This window comes from Zea mays, chromosome 9, assembly GCF_902167145.1.
Source record: "Zea mays cultivar B73 chromosome 9, Zm-B73-REFERENCE-NAM-5.0, whole genome shotgun sequence".
NCBI lineage: Eukaryota > Viridiplantae > Streptophyta > Magnoliopsida > Poales > Poaceae > Zea > Zea mays.
This window is the reverse complement of record NC_050104.1, coordinates 118,556,274-118,581,552: the sequence shown is the minus strand read 5'-3', so window position 1 is coordinate 118,581,552 and position 25,279 is coordinate 118,556,274. Positions and strand designations below refer to the sequence as shown.

The 25,279-nt window shown below is 49.0% G+C and overlaps 1 protein-coding gene across 1 annotated transcript; it reads left to right on the top strand.

Moving 5' to 3' along the window:
• The first annotated feature begins 11,853 nt into the window (after window positions 1–11,853).
• LOC100282511 (ATP binding protein) lies at window positions 11,854–16,142 on the top strand. Its single transcript, NM_001155420.2, has 10 exons — window positions 11,854–12,063; window positions 12,170–12,426; window positions 12,508–12,643; window positions 12,935–13,068; window positions 13,304–13,409; window positions 13,747–13,832; window positions 14,099–14,287; window positions 14,376–14,534; window positions 15,087–15,200; window positions 15,444–16,142. Exons 1-10 carry the CDS (start codon window positions 11,979–11,981, stop codon window positions 15,693–15,695), a joined length of 1,518 nt encoding a protein of 505 aa, NP_001148892.2. The 5' UTR covers window positions 11,854–11,978; the 3' UTR covers window positions 15,696–16,142.
• Window positions 16,143–25,279: the final 9,137 nt, after the last annotated feature.

The window sequence follows — 25,279 nt, the reverse complement described above, 5'->3', positions numbered from 1 at the left end:
GGGGTGAGATGAAGAGCAGGCCCGCACCTGCTCCTGTTTTCATCAGCGACCCATCAAAATACATGGTCCAGAGTTCCGGTTGGATCAGAGCTGTTGGTAGCTGGGTGTCGACCCATTCAGCCACGAAGTCCGCCAAGACTTGGGACTTGATGGCCTTCCGAGGAGCGAACGAGATTGTCTCGCCCATGATCTCCACTGCCCACTTTGCTATCCTACCCGAGGCCTCTCGGCACTGGATGATCTCCCCCAGGGGGAAGGATGACACCACAGTCACCGGATGAGACTCGAAGTAGTGTCGCAACTTTCGCCGCGTCAGAATTACTGCGTACAGTAGCTTCTAAATTTGCGGGTAGCGGATCTTGGTCTCAGATAGCACTTCACTGATGAAGTAGACCGACTTCTGGACGAGCAATGCATGCCCTTCTTCTCGTCTCTCGACCATGATCGTGGCGCTGACCACCTGAGTGGTTGCGGCTACGTAGATCAAGAGGGCTTCTCCTGCAGCGGGGGGCACCAAGATGGGCGCGCTTGTAAGGAGCGCCTTTAAGTTTCCGAGGGCTTCCTCGACCTCGGGGGTCCAAGTGAAGCGCTCGGTCTTCCTTAAGAGGCGGTACAAGGGTAGGCCTTTTTCGCCAAGGCGCAAGATGAAGCGGCTCAGAGCCGCAAGACATCCCATGACCCTCTGTACTCCTTTCAAGTCTTTGATAGGCCCCATGTTGGTGATGGCCGCGATTTTCTCCGGGTTGGCCTCGATGCCCCGCTCGGAGACAATGAACCCCAGGAGCATGCCTCGAGAGACTCCGAAGACACACTTCTCGGGATTGAGTTTCACGCCCTTCGCCTTCAGACACTTGAATGTCGCTTCAAGGTCAGAGAGGAGGTCGGAGGCTTTCCTTGTCTTGACTACGATGTCATCGACGTAAGCCTCGACCGTTCGGCCGATGTGCTCTCCGAACACGTGGTTCATGCACCTTTGGTATGTCGCACCTGCATTCCTCAAACCAAATGACATAGTAATATAGCAGTACATGCCAAAAGGTGTGATAAAAGAAGTCGCGAGCTGGTCGAACTCTTTCATCTTGATTTGGTGATAACCTGAGTAGGCATCGAGGAATGACAGGGTTTCGCACCCAGCAGTGGAATCCACGATTTGATCGATGCGAGGCAGAGGGTAGGGAACCTTCAGACATGCTTTGTTTAGACCAGTGTAGTCTACACACATCCTCCATTTCCCCCCTTTCTTTTTCACAAGCGCAGGGTTGGCTAACCATTTGGGATGGAATACATCTTTGATGAACCCTGCAGCCATCAGCTTGTGGATCTCCTCGCCTATGGCTCTGCGCTTTTCTTCGTCGAATCGGCGCAGAGACTGCTTCACGGGTCGGGCTCCAGCTCGGATATCCAGCGAGTGCTCAGCGACATCCCTCGGTATGCCAGGCATGTCCGAGGGACTCCACGCAAATACCTGGGCGTTCGCGCGGAGAAAGTCGATGAGCACTGCTTCCTATTTGGGGTCGAGCTCGGAGCCGATTCGGACTTGCTTGCAGGCGTCTTTGTTGGGGTCGAGGGGGACGGACTTAACCGCCTCTGCTGGTTCGAAGTTGCCGGCGTGGCGCTTCGCATCAGGCACCTCCTTGGAGAGGCACTCCAGGTCGGCGATGAGGGCCTCGGATTCGGCGAGGGCCTCAGCATACTCCACGCATTCCACGTCACATTCGTACGCGTGTCGGTACGTGGATCCGACGGTGATGACCCCGTTGGGGCCCGACATCTTGAGCTTGAGGTAGTTGTAGTTGGGGACGGCCATGAACTTGGCGTAGCATGGTCTCCCCGTTGGGGCCCGACATCTTGAGCTTGAGGTAGTTGTAGGTTCCTCGAAACCCGACCACCTCGAACGTGAGGGTTTCCTTTCGGAAGTTGGAGGGAGTCCCAAAGCAGACGGGCAGATCGAGTTGTCAAAGGGGCTGGACGCGCTTCCCGGGGATGATCCCGTGAAAGGGCGTCGCACCGGCCCGGATCGTGGATAGATTGATTTCCAAGAGCCTGAGGGTCTCGGCGTAGATGATGTTGAGGCTGCTGCCTCCGTCCATGAGGACCTTAGTGAGCCTGACGTTGCCGATGACGGGGTCGACGACGAGCGGGTACTTCCCTGGGCTTGGCACGCAGTCGGGGTGGTCGCCTTGGTCGAAGGTGACGGGCTTGTTGGACCAGTCTAGGTAGACTGGCGCCGCAACCTTCACCGAGCAGACCTCTCGGCGCTCCTGCTTGCGGTGCCGAGCCGAGGCGTTCGCCACTTGCCCACCGTAGATCATGAAACATCCGTGGACCTCGGGGAACTCCTCTGCCTTGTCACCCTCCTTCTTGTCGTTGTCTTGGCCTTTGCCACCTTTCGCCGGGGGGCCGACCTTATGGAAGTAGCGCTGAAGCATGACGCATTCCTCAAGGGTGTGCTTGATGAGACCCTGGTGATAGGGACACGACTCCTTGAGCATCTTGTCGAACAGGTTGGCCCCTCCGGGGGCTTTCGAGGGTTCCTGTGCTCGACAACAGCGACAAGATCTGTGTCGGCGGCGTCGCGTTTCGCTTGCGACTTCTTCTTGGCCTTCTTCTTCATGTCGCGCTGGGCGGACGCCTCGGGGACGTCTTCCTGCTGGCGTCCCTGAGGCTGCTTGTCCTTACGGAAGATGGCTTCGCCCGCCTCTTGACCAGAGGCGAACTTGGTGGCGATGTCCAACAACTCGCTCGCCTTGGTGGGAGTCTTGCGACCCAGCTTGCTCACCAGGTCGCGGCAAGTGGTGCCGGCGAGGAACGCCCCGATGATATCTGAGTCGGTGATGTTGGGAAGCTCGGTGCGCTGCTTCGAAAATCGTCGGATGTAGCCTTGCAGGGATTCCCCTGGCTGCTGGCAGCAGCTTCGGAGATCCCAAGAGTTCCCAGGGCGCACGTATGTGCCCTGGAAGTTTCCAGCGAAGGCTTTGACCAGGTCGTCCTAGTTGGAGATCTGCACGGGGAGGCAGATGCTCCAGCCAGGCTCGGGCGGCGTCGGAGAGGAACATGGGGAGGTTGCGGATGATGAGGTTGTCATCGTCCGTTCCACCCAGTTGGCAGGCCACAGTTCCGGCCTCGTTTCCCCCGAGTACTTAGTGATGGTAGTCGGGGCTCGGAAACGGGTCGGGAACGGCGCCCGTCGTATGGCCCGGCTGAAAGCTTGCGGACCGGGTGGTTCGGGCGAGGGGCTCTGATCCTCCCCGCTGTCGTAGCGTCCCCCACGCCTAGGGTGGTAGCCTCGGTGCACCTTCTCGTCGAGGCGGGCTCGACGGTCGCGGCGGTGGTGCTCATTGCGGAGGCGACCCGGGGCTGCAGGCGTTGCGTCCCGCGTGTGCCCGGTGTGGACCGAAGCTTCCCGCATGAATCGGAAAGTCGCTGCGCGATGCCCCGGGGGCACCCTTGCCTTCGGGAGGCAGAGCTCTCGGCCCGTCAAACCGCGACATCCTCTAGGAGATTCTTGAGCTCTCCTTGGATACACCGCCCCTCGGTGGTGGATGGCTCCGGCATCGCTCGGAGCAGTATTGCCGCTGCAGCCAGATTCTGACCGACCCCACTAGAAGCCGGGGGCAGCCCTGCCCTGGCATCGTCAGCGATACGGCGCTGGACGTCCCGGGCTTGTTGACGCGCTTCTCTGGCGAGTGCTCGACCTGCCCACTCCTGCTTGATGTTTTGCCGGAGCTGCACAAGTTGTCCTGCTTCCTCGTCGAGCTTGGCCTGCATCTCGCGGATTTGCTCGAGCTGTGTGTCCTGACCCCCCGCAGAGACTGGGACCATAGCTAGCTCCCGCAGGATGTCAACGCGAGGCGCAGGCCTAGGGGGATCGTCATCCTCCGGCATACCAAGGTGGTTGCCTTCGTCGAGACCCCCTAGATCGACGTGGAAACATTCGCGACTTGGGCCACAACCCTCGTTGTCAAGGCTGTGGCCGTCATCGGAGCAATAAGAGAGGCAGTAGTCACACGCGGTCATGAAGTCTCGCATGGCACTAGGAGCACGGAGCCCGGAGAAAATCCCAACCGGAGTCGGGCTCGTCTTCTTCCTCGGAACCCGGGGGCCCGTGGGTCGAGACGGGCGTCATTCGGTCCCAGGTTGACCACATATGGTACCCCGGAAGGTTAGGATATGCCTTTATGAAAGCGCTCACCGAAGCGGGATCGCTTGGTGGATCAAAGCTGAATCTAAAAGGCATAGGGTGGAAAACAGACGGTACCTCTCGATCGATGGACGATGACGACGTCGCGTCGGGGACGGCTAACGCCCAGCAAGCCCTCCGCGAGAGTGCTGGCGTCATCTGTCTGCTTGGGGTTAGCACGTCGCGGGGAAACGACACTTGCCGTCGTCTCATGCGCGAGGTCAACGCCTGACATGTCCCCCGCTGGGGTGCCGACGTCGTCGACTCGCTCGACAGCCGACGAGGTGCCGCCTCCTGCTTGGCCACGGTTGCCCCGCCTCCTCCTCCTGCGGCGAGGAAGGTGGCGGGACAGACCCGGATGCTGCTCTTCCGCCACGGGGGAAGATGTCGTCGAGTCTGCCGCCGCCGGGCGGGCTGACGGCCGCCGTTGTCGCTGTCGCGCTGCGGAGGAAGGAGTACCATGTCGTAGCTGCCGTCGAGGGACATGAACTCGAGACTCCCGAAACGGAGCAGCGTCCCAGGCTGAAGAGGTTCCTAGAGACTACCCATCTGGAGCTCAAAGGGAAGTTGTTCGTCAACACGCAGCAGGCTCCTACCTGGCACGCCAACTGTCGACGTTTCGACCCCGGGGGGTCCCTGGACCGACGAGTAAAATTGTCACTGCGTGTCCCAGCCCAGATGGGTTGGCGCGAGATGGAAAACAAGGGGGGAGAACCGCGGCTCGTGTTATCCTGCGCCCAAGCCGGATGCGCTTGCAGTAGGGGTTACAAGTGTTCGCGAGGGAAAGAGAGAGAGAGAGCGAGCATGTTCGTCGGCCCGTCCTCCCACGCGACCACCCTCTCGTATGAGGGCCCTGGACCTCCCTTTTATAGATGCAAGGAGAGGGTCCAGGTGTACAACAGGGGTATAGCTATATGCTAACGTGTCCGACAGAGAGGAGCTAGAGCCCTATGTACATGCCAATGTGGCTGTCGGAGAGGTGCTAGAGCCCTGTGCACGCGGTGTCGTGGCCGTCGGAGGAGCGCTTGAGCCCTGTAGAAGCACAGCTGTCGGGGCTGCCGGGACCTTGCTGACGTCTCCTTGCTTCCGTAGGGGGGCTTGAGAACCGCCGTCGTCATGGACGCACGCGGGGTGCCATCATTACTTGTTTACCGGGGCGACCAGATGGGACGCCGGTCTTGTTCCCCGTAGCCTGAGCTAGCTAGGGGTAGGGCAATGATGTACCCCTTGTGGCGTGGTCGGTTCGAGCCCAAGGTCGGGCGAGGCGGAGACTCCTCCTGAGGCCGAGGCCGGGGTGGGGTGAGGACGCGATTCCTTCTGAGGTCGAGCGAGGCGGAGACCATCCTCCGGGGCCGAGGTTGAGGCCGAGCCCTGGGGTCGGGCGAGGCGGAGACCACCTTCCGAGGCCGAGGCCCAAGGTCGGGCGAGGCGGAGCTTCCTGTTGCGCCTGAGGCTAGACTTAGCTGTTGTCAGCCTCACCCTGGCGGGTGGCACAGCAGTCGGAGCGGGGCAGGCGGCGCTGTTTTCCTGTCAGGTCGGTCAGTGGAAGGGCAAAGTGACTGCGGTTGTGGGGGACAGATATCCCCCGGGTCCACTGGAAGAGTAAAAGACCTCACGAAAGACCCAAGGGCCCAATAAATCGTAAGGTCATTCTTTCGTGGGCCTGGGGAGGGACAATCAGCAAAGCAGGTTGACATGAGGCCAGATTGGTGCGAACCCGGACGACCCACAACGTTGAGCGAGCGACCACAACAGAGATCCGACTTTCCCGCGCTGGAGCCCCCATGCAACGGAGCCATGCGAGGATAGGTCGGCAGAACTATAGGGAGATATACTCAAACAGATCACTATCTTTTAGTTACACATTGTTATCATATCCACATGTATTGCCCCACGGTCGAGTATATAAGGCCTTGGGGGCACCCCTTCATAACGATCGACCCTATTACTCAACCACCCACCTCAACTCTCTGCATTCTCAATTCAGAGAGCTACCTTGTAACCTCATACACCAAGCATACTCACCAGGACGTAGGGTGTTACGCATCTCTAAGCGGCCCGAACCTATAACATTGTCCACTGTCCCTCGTGCATCTGGCACGAACCATTTTGCTACAGTCGGCGACACCGTCCTACTCCTAAAAATACCTTGAGGGGCAACCCCGGGTGTGCGGTCGGACCCAAAACACCGACAGCGGTCACTTCGGCCCTGCCGACTGAGGAACGTGCGTCAGGATAAGGTGTCAGGCGATCCTTGCATTGAATGCTCCTACGATACGGTCGATTGGCGAGGCGATATGGCCAAGGTTGCTTCACTGCGAAGCCTGCCCGAGCTGGGCCTCGGGCGAGTCGAGGGTGCGCCTGTTGCTTGAGGAGGCCCTCGGGCGAGGCGTGAATTCGCCTGGGACTACTGTTCCCGCCCGAGGCTGGGCTTGGGCGAGGCGGGATCGTGTCTCCTGAGTAGACGAAGCCTTGACCTGAATTGCGCCCATCAGTCTCTGCAGCTTGTGCTGATAGTAATTACGAGCCGAGTTTAGGAGTGTTGAGGGTACCCCTAATTATGGTACCCGACAGTAGTAGTGAAACAACTAAATTAAAATAACAAAATTTATGTATGGCTAGGATTACAAATAAATTATGAAACATTTTTCTTATAACAATATAAGACACATTTTGTATATAAGTTATCATGGTATTATGTGTTTCCGTTGCAACGCACGGGTACTCACCTAGTTTTAGATAAGATAATTCTAACTTTTCTTTAGATTTAGTCAACTTTAAGATTATTTGACTTACAATAATTTTAGATAAAGAAAATATGTGAAGATTCCAATGATGTCACGATGCCAAATATTTTAAAGTAAAGGTAACATACTACTTATTTTCCGGGGATTTTAGATAAGATAATTGCAGCCTTTGCCCCTCTAGCTGGGAATCAAAGATCAAAGCAGGCCCCCAAATCTTGACCAAATGATATACTTGTACAACCCGGAGGCGCAATTAGTGGCAGAATTTGATTTGTTAAATACTCCACATTAAAGCCTAATGAATCAAGCCTACGTCGGGGCCGTTTGGGAGTTGGGACGGAATGCCGAGGAGCTTCGAAAGCGGAAAAAACAAAATTTGTCTCAGCTCGTGAAGCTCTCATATGAAAACGTGCTGTTTTGCCGAACAATCTATCAAAAATTCAAAATAGATTCAATTCTATCGGTAAAACTGTTTCATAAACCAAAGCCAAACAAGACGGTATCTGGTGCCATGTGATTCAGAATTATGAATGGTAAGGGCTTCGTTCCCACGGGAATTCTTACATTAGTGGATCTTACATTAGTGGATGGACAAATTTTTAACTTCTCATTCGATGAGTGAACGTAAACGAGGATGGAGAAACATTTCTTATCCCCGTTTTCTAGGGGACCTGTTAAACTCATATGTCACGATGTTTTTTTAATAGTTAATGATAAAAATAAATTGTAAAGAGTTCACTTATTCATTGTACAAATATGTTTATTTTGATGTACATATAATGATTTTTACATCTGACAATATGTATAAGTGATAATATTTTGCTAACAACAAATGAAGTATGTTATAGTTATAATTTAAATGGAGACGAAATTCCATCACGGGTGTTTGGATTCATTCATTTTGGAGGAATTGAAATTTACGTAATGAAGTAATCCATTTAGCTTGGAATTTAACATTCCACCACTTTCCAAAGTTCAGATATAAGACTATCTCAAATTCATAGGGTGGAAGATAGAAATTATTTTATGTATGAGTAGAATTTATTTCTACTCTACAAGACGCTCTTCGGATCACTTCTCTATAATAAAAATATAGCACATAAATATCTCCGACATCTTGTTAATAATAGTATACAAATATATTATGTATAAATTCGAATTAACTTAAGGCCCGTTTGGATCTTTGGAATTGAATTTCATTTTAATAATAGTAATTTAGTCACATATTAATTAAGCTAACATGGTTTTATACAAAATATATCTATATATACTATTATTATCAAAATATCGGAGATATTTATGTGCTATATTTTTACTATAGAGTAGTGAGCTGAAGAACGTCCTATATGTTGCAGAGTATAAATACATTCTACCGATACATAAAACCATTTCTCATTCTCCACCTCATAAATTTAAGATAGACTTATATCTAAAGTGATGGAATGTTAAATTTTAAGCCAAATAAGTTATTTTATTAAAGTAAATTCTAATTCCTCCAAAATGAATGGATCAAAACACTCCATAATTGATATGTTCCTAAATTATTATTATTAGAATGAAATTAAATTTCAATGATTCAAACTGGGTGAGAGATTTATCCCAGTGAGAAATAGAGATTAGGAAGAAATGTTTCCGTAAATGTTTATGAGGATTTTTCTAGATAAATTTTTTGGTCGTAGAGATATAAATAGGGAGGCACTGACGGAGAGTTTTCTGTTTCCATCCTATTCGGAATCACAGCGCTAGGTGCTCGCTGGCTATTGATGGGACCAGCCACAAGCCCACAACCGATTGCGAAACCGAGCGCTGACTTGAATTTAGCGCGGCTGCCACAGCCCACAGACTGTGGGGCCCGCTCGTAGTGACGTCGCGTCAGCTCTGACGGGTGGGCCTCTGCCGGAGCGAGAGGGTGAAGGCAAAGGTAACAGTGGGGCCCTGCGGAACAGAGAACAGCGCGGCGCTGCAGGAAGCCCACGTGTCGAGCCTGCGACAGCGACGTTTGAGACGCGTGTGGTCCCGGCATGCCATCTCATGGAGGCGATCGCCATTCTGCCCGCATGCTGCTGCCGCCCGCCGCTGCTGCGGTGCTGCCGGCTCGCGCTCGTGCGCTGTGTGCTCCGTTGCAGCCTTGCAGGCCTTGCAGGTTTTGCTTGCAGCTTTGCAACTCCCCCAGTAAAAAAGAAGGGCACCGGTCAGGAGACTCAGGACTCAGGATTGTTCTCAAAACGATTGTGTTCGGCAAGGATCAAAACAAGGAATTTATATGACTGTATGATTTAAAAGAATGAATTAGTTCGTCATATATATTTACTTCTTATTTTTAATAGAATATGTTGATGTATTGCCATCCTATTCCTCACAAACTAACAATACTAATAATTAGCACCCATTTACTTTAAATCATAAGTTATTCTAACTTTTTTAAATAGTCAAAACATCTTAAGTTTGACTAAATCTGTATAATATAATAATTATTATATGTTACTAAATAAGTATCTTTAGATTATATAATAAAATAACGATATTTATGATATTAAATAAATATAACTAGATTCGGTATTAATTATGTTTTTATAGTATGCTTATTTAGCATCACAAATCCTCATGATTTTCTCTATAGTTTTGGTGAGTTTTAGATGTTTTGACTTTTGACTCTTAAAGAAAATAGAATAATTTATAATTTAGGATATATAAAATATTATTACAAAAATAAAACCAACCTTCTCGAAGTTTGTCAACATTATTTTTTGACTCTTAAATTCGTACCAAACTCGTTGCATGTCGGAACATGAGCCCAAAAGAGGCACGCCAATGCCGTGCGTTCCATTGGTCTTGGTCTCCTTGCTCATTGCTCTCCCACTCCCTGATCCGAAGGTAACGCGAGTAGATCGTGTATAGTGGAAAAAATATTTTAGTATAAGATAGACAGTTTATAAAGTAGAATTTAAAATAAAAGATAAAAAAGAATAAACAGTTAGAGATAGACTAAACACTACTATATTTTATCCATCGTATAATTTTTTATTGGTGAACCTTTTTAATTTTAATTAAGTTTACAAAAAAATATTAACAATCTATATATCTTTAAATAAATGTAGTTTAAAAACAGAATCAATTGTCCATCTGAGAATCTTAATTATGTACTCTAGTTTTTAATATCCTTTTTTCTGTATTTTAGTTGTCTAAATTTAATATGATTGCAGATAACAAACTAATATAATACAAGTACATCAATATTTTTAGGATTTTATTATTTATCTTTATATTATGATCTATTACTTTTGTTTTTATCTAACTATAAAAATAATTGTTATTTTTTTTGCCAACACGGATCAGAGTCGTTGGGTTTGTGATTTTATCTAACAGATTTCTAACTAACCGCAAGTTATATATTATGTCTTACATAAATCAGAACGAATCAAAGCTATATAAAATACAGTATGTAACAACCTTCGTCCGTGAGAAAGCTAAAAATTCAAACACCAAGTTTTATGGAGTCCCATATTAATATTGTATTATATATTTAATTAAAAACAAATATATTTAATTTTAGGAGTCGAGATAAGGCTATCTCTAGCAGATATTTTATCCCATTTCTATGGCACCCGCTATTTTAAGCTTTACTCTGCGAATATTGTCAAACAGTGTCGTCTACAGTTTCACATTCGCTATTTTACACTACCTATTAGAGATAGTCGAAGGCTCACACGGTCACACCCACGCTCACACCCCCTTGCGAGCGCGTACGTTTGGTGACCGATGTCCTGCAACGGGGCATAGTCATGTTTAGTTGCATGTTTAGGTGCCAAAAAATCCCATGTATTTTCCGCCACACCTTTGTAAGGTTAGGCAATTAAATTATGTAGACACGTTTAAGGAAATTTTACCACACTTTATGCCACATTGACGAGCGGGGTCTATATAGGAGGAGAAAATTTTCGTCCCAATTGTGGTTACAAAACAAACACACACCTAACTCGATTAAACATATCTAATCTTAGATGTGACAAACTGTGGCAGGCGAGTCAGCGAACCAAACATGTCCTTTCGTTAATAAATACATTAATTGTGAAATTAATTTTTAAATTCAATTACGTGATAACAATATATATTATTGTACTATAAATATTGTAGTATTTTTAAAACTTTAAAACCTAATATAAACAGTCAAATAGTTCATTTGAAAATCAAAAGAGGAGCTAAGGAATGATTGGAGAAAAAGTGAGTGAAGAGTATTTGAGGAGGTATTTAAATATGAATGGAAAGCATGAATTTAAGATTTAAGGTGCGTGGATGGGGTGGGGACGGGAGCCACCCTCCACGTTTTTTATGGGAAACTGTTCATTTCAGTCAGACGAAATGACACACCACCTTAAATTGTACGAAATTTATTTAGAAAAGTAATAGTAATGGCACAAGATTTTTTAGAGGTATTTAGGACGTGTTTGGTGTGGCGCCTAAGCCGCCACATCGTGCCACACTTTTAAGCCACAAGTGTGGCGGCCAACCTTCCACGTTTTTTATGGGAAACCGTTCATTTCAGTCAGACGAAATGACACACCACCTTAAATTGTACGAAATTTATTTAGAAAAGTAATAGTAATGGCACGAGATTTTTTAGAGATATTTAAGGCGTGTTTGGGGCGGCGCCGCCACACCGCGCCACACTTTTAAGCCACAAGTGTGAACACTTGTGGCTTAAAAGTGTGGCATGTGACGGCTTAGGCGCCACACCAAACACACCCTTAGTTTTATTTTTATAAAAACGAAAGAAAGCCGGAGGTGGGGAGGCTTGGTGTTGCGGGCGCACCTACCTACCGGATCCCCACCCGGCAACCCCTGTGTACTGCCGCGCTTCTCTCGGTGCCCTGCCTCGTGCCTCCTACTCCCACCTTCATCAGGAGCTCAGTCTGCGGCTGCTGCTCCATTCCACACTACCCCGCGCTGGACTGGAGTCGAGTTGAGCTCACGCTCTCGCACACTCGCACTCCCATTCCCACTGGCCAGATTGATCTTGCTTCGCTAATCATCCTAGATCTCCATTCCCGCCCATGGGATGCTTCCAGTCGAAGGTGGCGGGGCCCCTGCCGCCCAACGACGCCGCCGCTCTCCCCGCCGACAAGCCTGCAGATCCTGGTAAGCGTCACGCCCCCGCCGCCGCCGCTTAAACCCTAACCCCGCCGAATCCATCTAATCCGCGGCGCGTGCTTGCGTCTGGCTGCTGTGTCCAATCGGATGGCAGAGGCGGCGAATGGCGGCGCCGACGGGGAAGGCGACGGTGACGACAAGGAGGCTGTGAAGCGCGCGGTGCCGGTGTTCAGGGAGTTTGCTCTGGCCGAGCTGCGCGCCGCCACCAAGGGATTCAGCGCCGACCTCATCGTCTCCGAGAGCGGCGAGAAGGCGCCCAACGCCGTCTACCGCGGCCGCCTCGACGGCGGGCGGCTCATCGCCGTCAAGCGCTTCTCGCGCCTCTCCTGGCCTGACCCGCAGCAGTTCCTCGTATGATTTGCGTTGCTTGCTTCGTCTGGTTTCCTCCCAGCTTGGATCTCGCAATGTGATGCAGTGTTGCTGCTGTTGCAGGCGGAGGCGGCGGGCGTTGGGAAGGTGCGGCACAAGCGCCTCGTCAACCTCATTGGCTGCTGCGCCGAGGGTGACGAGAGGCTGCTTGTCGCCGAGTACATGCCCAACGACACCCTGTCCAAGCATCTCTTCCACTGTACGTGCTCTCCACCTGCTAGGGATACTCCAGCATTTTTCTGTTATATACGGGCCTCGCGGGCTGGAGTTGTGTCGTCTACGGCTACGGTGACCGTGGGCGCATCACACCAACCCTGAATCTCAATCTCCTCTGCATTAACACAATGACTTAATGCGCCTTATGTCCTTCACCATTGCTGCATTTGACCTACACAGATCTTGCAAAAGTGTGGTTTGCCCGGACTAGGTGGGTGTGTCCTGTCCACCTTGTCTCCCTTGATTGACTCTGCTCTGCACTGCCTTTTTTCAGGGGATAAGCAGCCGTTACCATGGGAAATGAGGCTGAGGGTTGCATATTTCATTGCGCAAGCTCTCGACCATTGCAATGCTGAGAACAGGAAAATCTATCATGATTTGAATGCTTATAGGGTACTTTTTGATGAGGTACACAACAGGTTTGCTGACACCTCCTAGTTTTTACTACATTTTTTTTCTGCTGGCTTTTCCATTGTAACTACATTTTCTTCTGTGAAAATATTTTTTTTATCTGTAAGGTTTATGTTGGAATATTTTACTGTCATATGAAGTTGCCAATGTGATTTTTCACCTGTTATAATTGATTATCTTAGCTGCCTAAAGAATACCTCACCTGTTGTAATCAATTTCTATTCCCTATCAGGAAGGTGATCCCCGCTTGTCAAGTTTTGGATTAATGAAGAACAGCCGTGATGGGAAAAGTTATAGCACTAACCTGGCTTACACTCCACCAGAGTTTCTACGAACTGGTAAGACCCCCTTGGTGTTTACTGGTTACTATTACATTCTTGATTTGCCAATACCCTTGTTCGCACCCTGGTGTAGATCATTTGAGCTAATTATAAGCCTAATCAGTAAAAGCTAGATGAAGCTATAAGCTTTTGTGAGCTATTATGCCTCGTGAGAGTACAATTTTAAAACTTCTTGTTTCCTGATTGTTGTTGAATACATACTTTAGGTCATGGTAAATTCTTTGCAGGTTTATCGTCTATTGTTTTGTTCAAGTTTACAATACACTATTCACAGTAATACTGTTTACAATATGCTATTTTGGACTGCGCTGAATAATTTGTGCTTGCATTACAGGCAGAGTAATTCCGGAGAGTGTGATCTATAGCTATGGAACTGTCCTGTTGGATCTTTTGAGCGGAAAACACATTCCTCCTAGTCATGTATGCTTCCTTGCTTTTTTTCAAGAAGAATATGTTTCTGGAATATCTCTTAGCAATTTCCTTGCATCACACTGCCTTTTGGTACAATGTTTGTGATGATGGACTGCTGTGTGCATTGAACCATGAATTTGAACTGACAGCTGTTGCTCGGTGCTTCATTTTTCTAACATATGATGACCGCAGCATCATTAAACAGCTCTAGGTGTTTATTGCTATATGTCAGGATTTATTATGACAATGAGTTACCTTTTTTTGTGGAATTCTAGGCCCTAGATTTAATAAGGGGAAAGAATATACTGTTGCTGATGGATTCCTCCTTAGAAGGGCAGTATGCTAATGAAGATGCTTCGAAATTGGTTGATCTTGCATCAAAGTGTCTGCAATTTGAATCTAGGGATAGACCGAACATAAAGTATCTTCTGTCTTCTGTTGGTCCTCTTCAGAATCAAAAGGAGGTGACTAGCTGCAACACCTTTTTCCTGTTGTTCACCCCCCTTCATTGCTTCTAGTGACATCATCTATTCCTGTGATGAATTCATGCAGGTTGCATCACATGTGTTCATGGGTATTACAAAAGCCACATCAGTACTGCCAACCATTTGTTCTCCACTCAGAAAGGCCTGCACTGGTATGGATCTTTCAGCGGTGCATGATATTTTGCTCAAAACAGGTTATAAAGATGATGAGGGTGCAGAAAACGAGGTAACTAATAGTCAAATTTACATCTGACTTGTGCCATCGATTTGTGATCAATTTTCCTCAGTCCCCTCTTCCGTTTTGATTCATTTTTCCACTTGACTCAATTGATAACTTTTTCATAAAGGTTTATTTGTTGATTGTTTTCTTGTCGTAACTCTGTGTTCTTTCCACTCCGACCCTTTCATCATTGCATGGTTAGAAAAAATAAGAAACACCGCGGGTCAATTAGAATGTGAAATGTGTACATGTGACGTTTTCTCTTGGCTATGCACAGAAGTGGACTTATATAAATTGCAGCATGACTTGTTTAATCTGAAAGGCAAATAATTTTGCATGGATAACCACACATTTTATCAGTATTTAATTCAGAAGATTGTAATGCCGACTGGACTTTGGACTTGTCTTCACATATCATTTTGTGAGCAAAAATCTGATGTATGCTTTCAAATGTTTTTATTTGTGTCTGCACTTGCTCAAGTATTTTTAAATTATCAAGTCCTACTTGTTTTTTTAAGATGAGTCTATTTCGTCTGGTGCATGTTTTAAAAACTGAAGCTATCCTTTCAAGAATGGACCCAGCAAGTGCAAGAGATGCTGAACACAAAGAAGTTTGGTGACATTGCATTTAGAGACAAGGATTTTAAGACTGCAATTGACTACTACTCCAAGGTATCAACATCCCTGTTCTCCATTCATGCGTAATTATGGTAGGAAACTTATCACAGAGAGTCATCCGATGTAACTGTCAAACTGGTCACAAGTCAAAGCGGTTGGGCCCTTGCCCTGTTAGGCTGTTAGCTCAAGTACTTGGCAACACATGCTACACAATTTTACTTCCTTACTCTTGATCAAGACACCCCCAAAACATTGTATTTGTAGCTTATATGACAGAGCCTGTTTGCTCTAATGCAGCTAGTTGCGATGATGTCGACGCCTTCAGCTACGGTTTTTGTCAGGCGCAGTTTTTCCTACTTGATGAATGGGCAAGCAGAGCTCGCTCTACGGGACGCAATGCAAGCCCAGGTCTGCATGCCCGAGTGGCCTACGGCCTTCTACCTCCAGGCCCTGGCTCTTTCAAAGCTCGGCATGGAAACCGATGCCCAGGACATGCTCAACGATGGCGCCACGTTTGAGGCCAAGAAGCAGAACGGCTGGCGCAGTTAGGAGCCGACGACGAACAAAGTCTCTCTTCCAACGACTCCGTGCCGTTGCCCTTTGAGAGAAGAAGGTACAATGGCGAGTCTCCTCCAAATCAGTTCACTGGGACACGCCTGTTGCACTACTAGTAGTGGGATTGAAACGCACTGTTTTATCGTGCAATCTCCTCTCGAATGTCGGTAACGAGTGATGATCATGATCAGGGGTGGAAAAATAGGTCAGGGCCTTTGAACGCATAGCGTACTCTTCCGTGGGTTGCGCTTTGTGTTGCTGGCGATGGTGGCAGGATCTGCCTGATTGTTGCAACTGCAGTTGTAATTAAAGGGATGCTTTCTAACACCTTCTGGTTTTACGTGGAATCTTTGGGCCCCAGAGCACATGAGCGGTGTGCAAAAAGCCGAGTTCATTGTGATTAGCTACGAAGAATAAACTAGAGCCGTCGGGATTCCATTCGATTCAGCCATATTTATATGCGGTGTTATCTTTTTTTCCCTTTTTTTATGATCAATTCTGTTTGTTTCTTGAATCTTGATCGGCCGAGTCGATTCAGACAGCCAGTTGCACATCCACCGATTTGGTTTCAAAGCAGCAGGTTAGGTTAGAGTAGCTAAGCTATTTGAGTTGTATTGCTAATAATTAGCTAGACCATTAGCTGGCCCGTTCTAATTCTCTCTAGTTTTAGCGGTTAACTATTGGTTTGAGGTTTGCTAATTGTCGTAAAGAACTTGCACAACTGTCTGTTGGGAGCTTATGTGGTGTGTAATTTTATTTTGTGTTGTTAGATTATTGTAATGTTTAAGTGTTATGGCTCTTGTTCTCGTCCATGTAACTCTTTTTTTATATATATTATATATGTAATACTCAATCTATTCTTTTAGGCTTGGGTTTTCATTGTTCAACGTGGTATCAAGCCAGTAACCTCTCCCTCCCTTTCTCTCTATAGTGCCGCCATCGCCTGGTAAGCTTCCTGATGTTGTCGTTTGGCCTCCTCGTAGCCCATGCGGGTGCCATGGTAGGCGCTCCTCCACTCCATCCCCTCGCCTCCCTCTCATTGCTAGACGACTGTTGGCGTCAATGCTCCTCCATCTCCTTCCGTTCTCACGGTCGGTGTGGGTCTGCACGGCCTCGACCCGCCGCCCTCCTAGCTAGTCGCAGACGCCGTTGTGGCCCTCTTTCTAAGCTTCGTCGTTGTCATTCTCTGCCTGGATGTCCCTCTGCCTGCCCCTCACTGGTTGGCGGCCCGATCACCCCTGATTTGGCTGGCCTTGGCCTTCGCCGCCGGTTAAGGACCAGGTGTGGCAGCTCTTGGCCTTAACCCTGGCCCTTCTTGCCATCGTCCCGAGGGTCCTCCTCGGGCCCATGGCTTACGCGTCCCCATCAGCGGTTCTCCCCCTCCACCAATCTTGTATCAGCTCACTCCACCTTGGTCGCAGCTCTTAGCGCTGCTAAGGTAGCTACACGAGCAACTTATCACTATGTGTTGTTTGTGCCTTAAACTTGTCCCCATGCTTTAAAAATACATTTTAAATACTTAAACTTATTCTAGAGTGTCATTCAATTCCATAAAACTCTTAGGCGGACTCCAATGACCGGGGTGAGAAAAAGAATTCCTCCCGTGGAGAGGGTAATCTCCCCCCTCCACTAATCAATGATAATAATTGCAAATTAATTATTTTTGAGTTTAATTAGCAGATAACAATGTGTATTACAAAACTATAAATACGATAGTATTTTTTAAAACTCCAAAAACTGATGTATAAAAGTCAAATAGCCCAGTTAAAGAGTAAAAATGAGCTGAATAAGGGGAATAGTTGGAGAGGAAGTAAAATAGGGGAGGAATAGTTGAGAATGATGTATTTAATATGAATAGAAAGTACAAATTGGGGGGATTTGAGAGGGGGAATGGTTAGAGATAGCCTTAAAATGTCATCTCAACTCCACATACTTTTCCCTGTACTATAACTCTATAACTGATTGTTTGTTGCACCGAGAGCGAAAAGTATTTGTCATGGGATAACATGTGTGATCCATATCAAAATTTCAAGACAATAAGCAAATCATGGAAATTTTTGTTCACGTGAGAATTGTCCACCTGATTCTATTTTTGGTTCATGACCCCCTGAAAATAACCTATCAACCACCGAAAATAAGGTGCTTAGTTTTTGTGGCCAACTATCAACCACAAAAAATAGTCGTATATAGGGCCGTTGTTGGTTGTTCGGCTCTTCTTTCTCTCGCTTGTTTCTTTCGTCTGCGCCCTCGCCACACACTCACTAACCATGCCCTAGCCCCACACACGCCAGCGACACCCTGACCCAGCGAACTCGTCATTGCTCTAACCTCGCGTGTACCAGCCCCTGCATCGGCCACCACCTCCAGAGCCAGCACCGGCCCATGCGCTTGGACCGACCTCAACGCTCGTGCCCCTGCGCCCGCGTCCCTGCGCCCCGGGTTTGTAGCCACCACCCTCAGTTTCGTTTATAAACTATTAAATTGTTTAATCTATGGTATATAAATATAGTCATTTATAAATAATATTTTATATGTTATTGCATTGGTATTTGATAGAAAGAAGATCAAGCATATACATGATGGCACTTTTAAAATACTTTTAGAAGCACTGATAGCACAACTTTGATAGTTAGGTAACTGGAATACATCAACATCTCGCTAGCTAGGTAACAAGTTTGTCATACTGATCTTCTAATTCTTCACATAGTCGTTCTTGGCTTGCTGCCTCCGCACGAATGGTCTTAGTGTGGCCGCACATACCTGTGTCATCGTGTGTCTGCTAGCCATTTTGTCACATCCTCTGTCAATGACAAATAGGTACAACTCATTCTAACAAAGAAATATTTAATTGTTTTAACATTATATTAGTATATTATTGTTTTAATATTATGTCACTGTAGTAATGAAATCTATGCATCACTCGTTTTGGGTCGACACTTCTCATGTGTGTCATGCACATAAGATTTATCAGTCTATAATTGACTAATTGTCACTTGTTTGGACAGCTTTGAGTGACCGATATAACATGATATTTATGGCGAGTTATGTGATTCGAACGAATTTTTATGGCATAACCTAAGTTGTTCTCTGATGTACTATATTCATGCGCGTAGATGAAGAACAATTAGTTTATACTACCAAAATTTCATTTGAACCTTATATACTTATCATAAGTACCATACTATATCGGTTACTCTTAAGTGAGTTTAGGACATATTCTTACCCATAGACAATGTAAAATGCTCAACGTTATATAACTTGATTTCTTCTATAACCTCAAATATATCACAGAATCGTTGGTGAATGTATGATGGTTGGAATAAAAGTTAAGCTCACTCAGTTGAATGGATCGCTAAGACTAAAGATTTTATCAATCGTTTAATTTCTTTGTCGACTATCGATAAGTTTCGGTGTCTATACAACAAGTGTTAGAACATAAAGTTATTCAACAAGTTCACAACTAGTAAACATATAGGTCAAAATGGTTTCATGGCAGATTATGAAACATGGGGGGGGGGGGTTTCACGATGAGAAATACACCATAGTTGTAGCAGAAGAGGAAGATAACAATAGCACATGCATCGATAGGATGGACAAGATGTTTAAAGATATGCAACCGGAATTCAACCTAAACATTGAGGATGAGCCAACATTAGAGGTTGAGGAGTTCCTCACGCTCCACAAAGCTTCAGAAGAGCCGTTACACAAACACACAAAAATGACCTTACTTGCTTTTGTGTCCCGCCTCATGGCTAATAAGTTGATTTTTTCTCTCTCAAACAATTGTTACAACGAGCATATGTATTTTTTCCAGGATATCCTTATGAAGCCTCATAAGTTGTCTAAAGACATGTATTGATCCAAGAAACTACTAGAAGGACTCGATATACATTACCCGAAGTTTGATGTGTATCTAGATAATTGTATGCTTTTATAGCAGGAGCTTAATAAAAAGTGCTAAAAATATGGCAAAGTTATAAATGATGACAGTGAAACAATGACAACGAAGGTTGCTCATAAGAAACTTCATTACATTGCCCATTGCACCTTTGTCGGCGTTTCGACCCCGGGGGGTCCCTGGACCGACGAGTAAATTGTCGCCGCGTGCCCCAGCCCAGATGGGTCGGCGCGAGACGGAGCGCGAAGGGGGAAAAAGCCGGAGGGAGATAGGCGTAAAAGGGGAAACCCACGGCCTTCGTTTTTGTCCCGCGCCCAGGTCGGGTGCGCTTGCAGTAGGGGGTTACAAGCGTTCGCGTGGGAGGGAGCGAGAGGCTTACGCGCGCGCTGTCCCGTCCTTCCCCGCGCGGCCAACCCTCTGTAAGAGGGCCCTGGACCTTCCTTTTATAGGCGTAAGGAGGGGGTCCAGGTGTACAATGGGAGGTGTAGCAGTGTGCTAACGTGTCTAGCAGAGAGGAGCTAGCGCCCTAAGTACATGCCGTCGTGGCAGCCGGAGAGGTTTTGGCACCCTATTCGTGTGATGTCGTGGCCATCGGAGGAGCGCTGGAGCCTTGCGAAAGGACAGCTGTCGGGGCCGTCGAGTCCTTGCTTCCGTAAGGGGGCTGAGAGCCACCGTTGTCACGGAGCACGCGGGGCGCCATCATTATTTGTTTTACCGGGGCGAGCCAGATGGGACGCCGGTCTTGTTCCCCGTAGCCAGAGCTAGCTAAGGGTAGGGTAATGATGGCCCCTCCTGTGACGTGGTCGGTCCGAGCCCTGGGTAGGGTGAGGCAGAGGCTCCTCCGAGGTCGAGGTCGAGTCTGTCTTCCGAGGTCGAGGTCGAGTCCGAGCCCTTGGGTCGGGCGAGACGGAGACCGTCGGCTGAGGCCGAGGCCGAGTCCGAGCCCTGGGGTCGGGCGAGGCGGAGTTCGTCGTCTTCCGGGGCCTAGCCTGAGTCCGAGCCCTAGGTCGGGCGAGGCGGAGTTCATCGTCTTCCGGGGCCGAGCCCAAGTCCGAGCCCTGGGTCAGGCGAGGCGGAGTCCGTCGTCTTCCGGGGCCGAGCCCGAGTCCGAGCCCTTGGTCGGGCGAGGCGGAGTTCGTCATCTTCCGGGGCCGAGCCCGAGTCCGAGCCCTGAGTCGGGTGAGGCGGAGCTTCCTATGGCGCCCGAGGCCGGACTTGGCCGCTGTCAGCCTCACTCTGTCGAGTGGCACAGCAGTCGGAGCGACGCGGGCGGCGCTGTCTTCTTGTCAGACTGGTCAGTGGAGCGGCGAAGTGACTGCGGTCACTTCGGCTCAGTCGACTGAAGGGCGCGCGTCAGGATAAGGTGTTAGACCATCCTTGCATTAAATGCTCCTGCGATACGGTCGGTCGGCGTGGCGACTTGGCCAAGGTTGCTTCTTGGCGAAGACTGGGCCTCGGGCGAGCCGAAGGTGTGTCCGTTGCTGGAGGGGGTCCTCGGGCGAGACGTAAATCCTCCGGGGTCGGCTGCCCTTGCCCGAGGCTGGGCTCGGGCGAGGCGAGATCGTGTCCCTTGAGTGGATCGAGCCTTGACTTAATCGCACCCATCAGGCCTTTGCAGCTTTGTGCTGATGGGGGTTACCAGCTGAGATTAGGAGTCTTGGGGGTACCCCTAATTATGGTCCCCGACAGTAGCCCCCGAGCCTCTAAGGGAGTGTTAATACTCGCTTGGAGGCTTTTGTCGCACTTTTTTTTTGCAAGGGGACCAACCTTTCTCGGTTGCGTTTTGTTCCGGTGGGTGCTCGTGAGCGCACCCGCCGGGTGTAGCCCTCGAGGCCTCGGAGGAGTGGTTTGACTCCTTCGAGGTCTTAATGCGTTTCGCGATGCTTCGGCCGGTCTAGTTGTTCCCTCATACGAGCTGGCCGTAGCCCGGGTGCACGGTCGGGTCCCAAGTTCTCGGGCTGGTATGTTGACACTGTCAACGGTTTGGCCGTAGCCGGGTTTGCGAGAGCAGCCCCCGAGCCTCCGCACAGAGCGAGAGGACGGTCAAGGACAGACTCGACTTTTTTACATACGCCCCTGCGTCGCCTTTCCGCAAGGAGGAGGGGGGAAAAGCACCATGTTGCCCTTGGAGGGCGTCGAACATGGTGTCTCCAGTGAGCTGCTAACGGGTAATCCGAGTGGACGCCCGTGCCCCATTTGTTAGGGGTCGGCTAGAGGCTCGGAGGCGCGCTCCAAAAGTACCTGCGGGTGATTTGCCGGACCCGGTCCCCTTTTGACGGGGTCCGAGGGCTCGATGCCTCCCTCTAATGGGACTCCGTTACAAAATCGTTCTCATTGGTCTCGGAAATGTCCTAGGGTACCTCGGGAGCGTAGCCCGAGCCTTGGTTATGTATCGAACGTACCCAGGGTCATCCCTCGCTCTGCATCTGAGGCGACTATGAACCCTTCGAGGGCCAGCCTACGAACCCCTGATCAGTAGTGGGCGCGGAGCCCGAGTGGCCTGAGGCGACCGTTGAACCCTTCCGAGGGGCCGGCCTTCGAACCTCTGACCAGTAGCGGGCACGGAGCTCGAGCGCTCTGAGGCGGCTGTTGAACCCCTCCGAGGGGCCAGCCTTCGAACCTCTGATCAGTAGGGGAGCTCGGGGCCCGTTTCCTTCGCGGAGAAGGATCCTTTTCGGGGTATCCCCTTTCCCGGTCCCTGTTGTAAGAGAGAGAAAGAGGAAAAGGATACAAAATCGAATGACGTGGCGCACCTTTTTTGACGCGGTCATTATGGCGGAGGTGAAGCGTCGCCTGCTTCGCCTGCCAAAGGCGCCGCCTGTCCTGCCACAGAGTTAATGCGACGGGACGAGTGGTTCGCGGGGCAGCCGTTGCGCGTGCGTGAGCCGTTCGAGGAACAGAACACGGGCGCGCCGTCTTCACGCCATGGGAGAGGGTTCTCTCGCTGTCCCAGGAGGGGACATGAGCTTGGCTGACGACTTGACCACTGCTTCCGCCCGCCTGCCACTACCATTACTGTCGGCCCATTTTTGGCCGTATCGACCGTCACGCCTTCTCCCGCGGCTGATTGACCCGTGACCGATGTGCCTGGTTGGCACTATTGGGTCGTGCGCAGGGTTGCCTCGAGTCGCGGTACTGATTCCGCAGTCGAGGAGGCACGATAGTGGCGCGAGTGGCGGTGCAGTTCCTTGCACGTAGCAACCGGCACACCGGTTACATGACGTGTGGGCCTGGGCCACCATGCTGGACGCGTTGAAGTCGAAAGGGTGTGCCCCCTTGGTGCGGTTGCACGCCGCCTGCATGGTGGTCCGCCCTTTCACCCGCTGGTCTAGGCGAAAGTGGAGGAATGCTTGTAACCGCTGGGCAGTTGCGCGCACCGCGCGCGGCGGTTTGGCTTCTTCTGCCTTGGGCCAGCTTGCATGACGCGTGGGACCCAGCCCCCGTGTCGTAGGGGGAGGACCTTGGAGCGTGTTGGAGAAGACTCAGCCTGCGATGGCTGAGGACGCAAGTGGGGAGAGTTGCCTTTAAAAGGAGGGTGACCCCCTTGAAAGGCAACCATGTCTTCGCGCTCCCCTTATGCATCGCGTCTTTCCACCTTCCGAGCCCTCGGATGGGGAACACTCGCAGTCCTTCCGCCTTGTCGTTGGAGGAACGCAACTTCGCGGAAGTTGGTACCCTTCAGCCATCGTTCGGCTTCAAGGATTTTCATCAGGCAGCCCGGCAGCATCCCCTCGCTGGCGGTCACCCAAGACGGTGACCACCTGTGGCGGAACTGCCCGAATTATTCCGACTTAAGTGCCTAAGCCCTGCCTTAGAGGCTAGACCACACTTAAATGGGAATAACCCGTCAATCCCTCGGATCTAGTCCGACACGGCCACTGACAGGATCAAGTACCACAGTCTCACTCGATGGTGAGTCACAGAGCAAATACAATAAAGCATAAAACCATACATGCCAGAGTATTAAGTTATTACATCATCATCATCATCATCGGAGTTTTTGCAAAAGTAACCATCATTGTTCGAAGTGCAGCGGAATAAAACTAACGGTAATTAAACAGAGAGATGGGGAAGCCTGTCCCATCACTCCTCATGCTCCTCCTCGACTGAGGCAGGGTCCCACTCAACAGTCCAACCCGGTGGTAAGGTGGACGGCCAAGTCACTCCAGCAACCATGTCCTCCAGAGAACCTGTAAAAATTATGCCACAAGCAAGGCTGAGTATACTAATACTCAGCTAGACTTACCCGGTGTGAGGAGTCTACTCCTCTACCTCTAGACATGCAGCTGTTTGGCTGTGGGGTTTGGTTGCCAAAAGCACTAGCTGAGTTTCTAAATCAAAATTTTAACTTAGTCAAAGTTAAGTGTGACTCTCTTAAGGCTAAAAGTGTACTATCTATCCATACAAAGTAGCAACATCTTAGCAATCAACATCTTATATCATCTCCGCATCATTCCACTTGTTACTCAATGTAGCAGCATGGATCAAGCAGTCTCATTAGCTGCGAGAAGCAGACGATTCGAATCGAGTTTTTAAACCTTGCAAGGTAAACCTAAACACACGACATGTAGGGGCACTCCGTCCCCACACACATCAACCGTCCCCATCGGTTCCCTGGCAACAGAAAGGGGCTCACCGCCTTGGCGTACAATGCCTCACTGACCCCGACTGGTCGTCGTGCAGTGACCGCACTTGTACCCACCATAACCGGAATGGGAGACCACGTCTCAGGTCGCGTGAGGAGGGCAATCTGCGGGCAGGTTCACTCAGGTACTAGGCTTACCGATTTACCATATTTCTCGGTATGTGTTTAGTACGTTCAAACGCTTGACTCACGGTACCACACCTTAGTCCTTATTCAAAATTTTATCCCGTGGACAACCACTCCCCATGGATTGTTGCCCACAACCAACATCAGTATGATATGAAAGTGGGTACAATCAATTTCCTGACCTCGCGCGAGTGCTAGAAAAATCACTCGACTTCTGCCGAGACCCTACTTAATAAAGCAGCTACTCGACCTAGCATACTAGTATTCATCTCAATAGGATTTCTGAGATCATGCAACTAGGGTTTCAAGCAATTCCTACACTTAAGTGCACAATCAATCCTACAATCATTAAGTGAAGTAAAATAGCATAAATAACAGGTTATGCATAAAACCGGGGCTTGCCTTCCAAAGCAGTGGCAGGCAGGTCCTCTGGTGCTGGGTCTGGGGCAATCTCCTGGGCAGCTCCTTGCTCCGGCACGAGGATGTATTCTCCGTCAGCAAGATTACAGTCTATCGAATGCAATGAAAATGTATGTTATGATCATGCAAGATTTAAGATCATTAACTACAGAATTGAAGTCAAGAATTAACTTAGGGTTCCCTGGCCATGTGGGTTTTCCAGTGGTATATACATATACACATAGACTTGTTCTCTTTTAGGTTTGGGTTTTCTTTTTAGGATAACATAGGGGATTTGCATTGCTTTTATAGATTTCAATGGACAAATTTACAAAGGTCTTATAAGGACATTAATTTCCACTACTTAATTTCCTCTCTTTAGTGTTTATTTATGAATTCTAGTGGGGTTTGAACTACCAAGGTGAATTAACTATTTTCGATAATTCCACAAAAATTACAGTGGCCTGCCCTTGGTCAATAGGGCCTGTCTTAGGAATATGAGATTAAAAA